The following is a 5,000-nucleotide window of genomic DNA, read 5'->3' on the forward strand; positions in this document are numbered from 1 at the left end:
CTCGCTTCGCTCTGTGCAGCATCTGCTGCTGGCCTCTTCGCAAAAGCTGTGTGGATAAAGCTGCTGCTGAAGTTGAAGCTGCCGATAGCTGCAGCAGCAACAGAGGGACTGGGTGCTGCTTCTGCTGCTGTTGCTGCTGCTGCTGCTGCTGCTGCTGCTGTTGCTGCTGTTGCTGCTCGACGTACGGGAGAGGCAGCTAGAGTTGCTGCTGCCACTGCAGCAGCAGCACGCCTGTTCCTTGCTGCTGCTGCTAACGGGCTCTTCTGGGGACTGCCCTGCATGCTGCTGCTGCTGCTGCTGCGTCTACCGTTGTTGCTGCTGCTGTTGCAGCAGCTGCAGCTGTTTCTCTCCTTGTTGTTGTTGCTGCTGCTGCTGCTGCTGCGGCTGTATCGAGTGTGCTTCCTCTCTGAATGCAGCAGCAGCAGCAGCGCCTGCTGCTGCTGCCTCTCTGTGTATGTATAAACAGCTAAGAAGAACTGCAGCAGAGGGGGCCCCCCACCGGCTGGGGGCCCCCCTGAAACGGCAGGGGGGGCCCCCCTGCTAGAGTTTGTTACTGCGCAGCCTAAACCCTAATATAAAAAATATATTTGTTATAAATGCAATATAATATAAAATATTTACATCGATATATCCATAGAAGGCAGAGGGGGGCCCCCCCCCACCCGCCCCCCCCCGGGTGGTGTTGCTGCAGGTGGTGGGGTTGGGGGCCCCCCTATACCTAGCGGGGTTTGTGTTTAGGTTTATTTGTATGCAGAATAAATATAAAAATATTATTATTTTAGTATTATTATTTTATTATAATTATTTTATTATTATATTATTACTATTATATTATTATTATTATATTTTTATTATTATTTTATTATAATTATTTTATTATTACTTTAATATTAATATATTATTATTATTTTATTATTATTATTTTATTACTAGTATTCTACTGTTACTGGTTTATTATTATTTTTTAATTATTTTATTATCTTTTTATTATTACCGTATTATTAATATTACTCTCTTATTATTTTTTTATTTCTATTGCTTTACTATTACTACTTCACTACCATCAGTTTATTTTTTTTAATTTATTTTTATAAATGTTTTATCAGCAAGCACGCTGGTGTCGATAACTTTACTAACCCCAGACAAATCCTTCTATAGATGTATCTGGCTGCTCCAGCAGAAGAGAGTTAGTTTGAGTTTGTTATCTCTTTGTGTTTTTTTTGATTCACTTCTCATTCTCTCTTTCTGTGTAAACTAGGAGAGTGTTGGTTGGCGTAGCTAGCGACTCCTCCTGTCTCCTTATAGAGACTGATGCTCCTGGCCTCAGTTATATCTTTTTGTGTGCCTCTGTGTTTACTCTCTCACCAGAAGTATGTTGGTGCTAATACTGATCCGAAGAAACCCCAAACCATGGAGGGGTAGAAACACGGGTGAACTGGGTGCGGCATGTACACCCGTATCCCCACCTCTTCTCTTCTCTTCTCGCTCCACCCACCGCCAGCAATGCGTGGCTGTAGATTCAAGACAAAGGAGTGGGAATAAAGGATACACCCAGGAATTGTAGTTTCAGTTACAAGGCTTGCTTTATAGCCTTTGCAAAGGAACTGTAGAGAGTCGTAAACATTCATGATAGCCATCACCAGCAGAGCGTTGAGTAGAGCAGCATCAGCCGGTGCGGTGCTCACGCCGCTTGGCCGCATCACTGCCCCGCATGTTTCCTAGGCTCCAGGAAGAGTCACCGCTCTCGGTACCTCTGGCGGCGACGGTGTCGAAGCCCTCGCTATTCCGCGCTTACTATCTCGAACCAGCCTACATGGTTTGCTAAGATAGCAGCTAGCTAGTTTCTTCCTGTGTAGGTATCCTCGCGCTGATGCGCTCTGTTCCCTCGTTTACCCCTAGAACTGAGTTGGGGGTCATAGACGTAGTGTCCATTGGTTCGACATCTGCTGGCTATGTTCACAGCTTTCTCTCCCTGGCGGCTACGGAGGCAACGGTGGCGTGCTTAGTATCGTATTTAATCTTTCCGGCAAACTTTACGGGTTTATTCATCAATTTATTTTTCGCGGGTAAACTGAACACAAAATTCCCCTCGCTAGAAGATAATTCTGCGGCGATATATTCATACACAGAAGCCAAGTCCCCTGCGGTATTTCTGTGCAGCCGGATGATCACCGTTTGTATCACGTTCCTTCGAGAGCTTAGCGTGCTTGACTACACCGGATACATCCTCAGCATATTTTCTTGCTGATGGAGGGACGTATCTACCTTGCAGTGGACCCAGGCAAGGTCCTGTATTCACTGCTTCTCAGCTAGCAGCTGTAGAGCCCGCCGCGGATGCTGCAACTGCTCTGCAGATTCCAACAGAACGCAAGCAGCTCATCCATCTGTACAGCCATCGACACAACATTGATTTGCCTCAACCGGCTGTGATGCACCTGCCCCTGCAGCTGGATAGCTGCACTGACGAGGCTGAACTGCATCCAGGTGTACTCTGGCTGTCTGCTAACTATCGCCGGGGTGTACTGGTACCAGAGAAACGTATCAGCGATATCAAACGATAAATAAAATGCTGGATATTGCAAACTGGAGAGTAGCTCTTCGAACCCGAGAATAGAAAACTTTTATTTCATCGCTATTTTGGTGAGGGGCTTGAAATCAACGAAGCCGCTGTACCCCCTTCCCTTTCTCTTCACTAGAACCGGGTTGTGTTCTGACAGGCCAGTCGAATTTCTCTTTTTGTAGCCGTAGTTTTTCTGCTGCTTCTCTTTCAACTTCCTCTTCAGCATGTGAAGGTTGTCTGCACCTCGGAGCAAGCCTTGGCGATGATGCGCTGAGTGTTCGCTCGATGCATGCACTGAGCCTCTCTCTGTCGGGCTTCGCGCTGAAATATCCTCGTTGTTTAATACAGCTGAGAACCCTTTCTTCAACAGTATAAGTTTATGCTGTTCCCCGGGCCTTGACTGAATCGAAGCCCCAAAACTACGGCCTTCGTAAGACCATCACGACAGTGCATGCATCGCTCCATCGTTCCCTGCAGAGCTGCTTCATATACCAGCAACATTTCGCATCCCCGGTCAAGTGGCGCTAGCAAGCCTCTGATTATTTAAGTAAACCTGGGTATACACAGAGCTGAGTAGCGACCGAGCTGCAGCTGCTGCTGTAACCTCTTGCAGCCCCACCACTGTGCCGCACGTCTCCGTTTCCCTGATCGTGTTTGTCTTTCCTATGGTGGTGTTTCTGCTTGCTTCTCTCGTTCTGTATCTCTTTGCAACTTTCACAGCAAATGCAATAAGCTAGGCTACATAATCTGATATTGAAGATGCGTGAAGAGATGCCACTCGGTGTAACACCCCCANTCCATTGGCTCTAAACATGGTTCGCCTCCAAGCCCAACCCCGCTTTCTGCTTTCTCAGCTGTGGCGGTGGACTTGTAATTTTTTCTTCAGTTTGATGCGTATGCACCACCACCACCACCTCAGCAAGTTCAACCCTTTTCAGCCCTCAGTTTTTTTTTGCGGGGCCCAGCTGGTTACGGGTTGCCTTGCATCGCGGGAAAGCCCTGCTCCGAGCCACTGATACAAAGATGCAGAGTCTCCAGCGTTGGAGTTCTGTTCACCAAGAGCTGATGCATATCGATGTAGCACTCTGCTGACGGCTTTCTTCTCTTGAGTTTTCTCAGTTCTTTTATAGCCTGTTTAGTTGACGAGATGTAAATAAATATAAATCGTAGCACTCGTCAGAATGCCGCCATAGACTGGATTCTCCCCAGCAGAATTATATCCTTGCTTAGGTGTAACCACCACCCTCATGTCTCCTCTTCGTATATAATAAACCCTTTGTAATAAAAAAGATATCACCAGCAACTGTAGCTCTCGGGGTCAAAATTAAAAACAAAGAAACAAACCGAGAGAACCAGGGAGCTCGTACACTCTCCCAGCGAAACGTTGTTGCCCTTTATATATGGATTGTTAGCGAGGGCGTCGGTGTTCTTGATGGATCGTTTTCTCTGTATGGTGGTGTCTACGCTGCTACTCTGTTTTATATTCAGCAGTATGCTCAGCTGTGGTGTATGTGTTCTTTGCTAGTATTTAGCCAAACGAACGGCGCTGTGCTATTGAGAGAATCTATAGAAGCAAAGATTTCCGTGTTCAGAGGGTTTAGGGTTTAGGGTTTAGGGTTTAGGGTTTAGCTTATTAACAAAGTCACCAACCCTTCACTCCAGCCCCCAGAATAGAAGCGGCAGTTCATATCAACTGTAAGGGGTTTTGCTTTTGTTAGAGCTGCGCTGCTGCTCGCCCGCATAGAAGCTAAGCAGAGAGCAGAGTTTGCTGCATGCAGAGAAGTTGAGAGAATTCTTGTTGCATGCAAGCAGAGAAAGAAGAGGTATAGAGGTGATATATATATGATGCTGCTATCCCCTTGGTGTATGTATCTACACTGTTGCTGGTGTTTATAGATTTCTTCGGTCCCCAGTAACCAGCAGGAGCGACAATAGAAATATAATTATATTTGCAGGAAGAAGCAAAGCTAGACAGAAGATATAAAGAAAAGCAGCAGCAGCAGCAGCAGCAGCAGCAGCAGCAGCAGCAGCAGCAGCAGCAGGAGCGCTCCATAGAAAGAAGTACTGGTGTACACAGGCGTATAAGTAATAGATGAGAGGGATGTTTGTGTGTGTTTAATTTTGCGAAAAAGAAGCGTAAATATAAAAAGAAAAAAATAAATAAATATATTTTTATAAATATAATTAATTTTAAAGAGAAAAGAAGAAAATACAGAGTGATCGTCGGCAGAGTCTGTGGTGGCTCGATGGGTACTGGGGTTGTATGTGTGTATATAAGAAAAGAAAGAGCAGAAAGATAGACGGAATAAGTAAAAGAATAAATAAAGAATAAAAAATAAATAAAATAACAAGAAAAGCAAAAGTATGAGGATCGTCCTGAGCTGTATATACACCCCACAGGAGCAGCAGCAGCAGCAGCTCCTATAGCCGTGCTGCAAGC

General features: G+C 45.6%; 2 protein-coding genes across 2 annotated transcripts in view; both read right to left on the reverse strand.

The window, feature by feature from the left end:
- Nucleotides 1-22, reverse strand: part of EMH_0032380 (uncharacterized protein) — a gene marked incomplete at both ends in the record, with an annotated part of 1,423 nt that extends 1,401 nt beyond the window's left edge. Inside the window, one exon of the mRNA XM_013494631.1 lies at nt 1-22. Coding sequence (XP_013350085.1) covers nt 1-22 — 22 coding nt within the window.
- A 281-nt stretch (nt 23-303) lies between these two features.
- On the reverse strand, nt 304-1,700 carry EMH_0032390 (uncharacterized protein; the record flags this gene model as incomplete). The annotated part of the gene is made up of 2 exons (XM_013494632.1): nt 304-384; nt 1,389-1,700. 2 exons carry the CDS (start codon nt 1,698-1,700, stop codon nt 304-306), a joined length of 393 nt encoding a protein of 130 aa, XP_013350086.1.
- Between the last annotated feature and the right edge of the window lie 3,300 nt (nt 1,701-5,000).

Source organism: Eimeria mitis, genomic scaffold, assembly GCF_000499745.2.
Source record: "Eimeria mitis Houghton genomic scaffold, Emh_scaff1229, whole genome shotgun sequence".
Taxonomy (NCBI): domain Eukaryota; phylum Apicomplexa; class Conoidasida; order Eucoccidiorida; family Eimeriidae; genus Eimeria; species Eimeria mitis.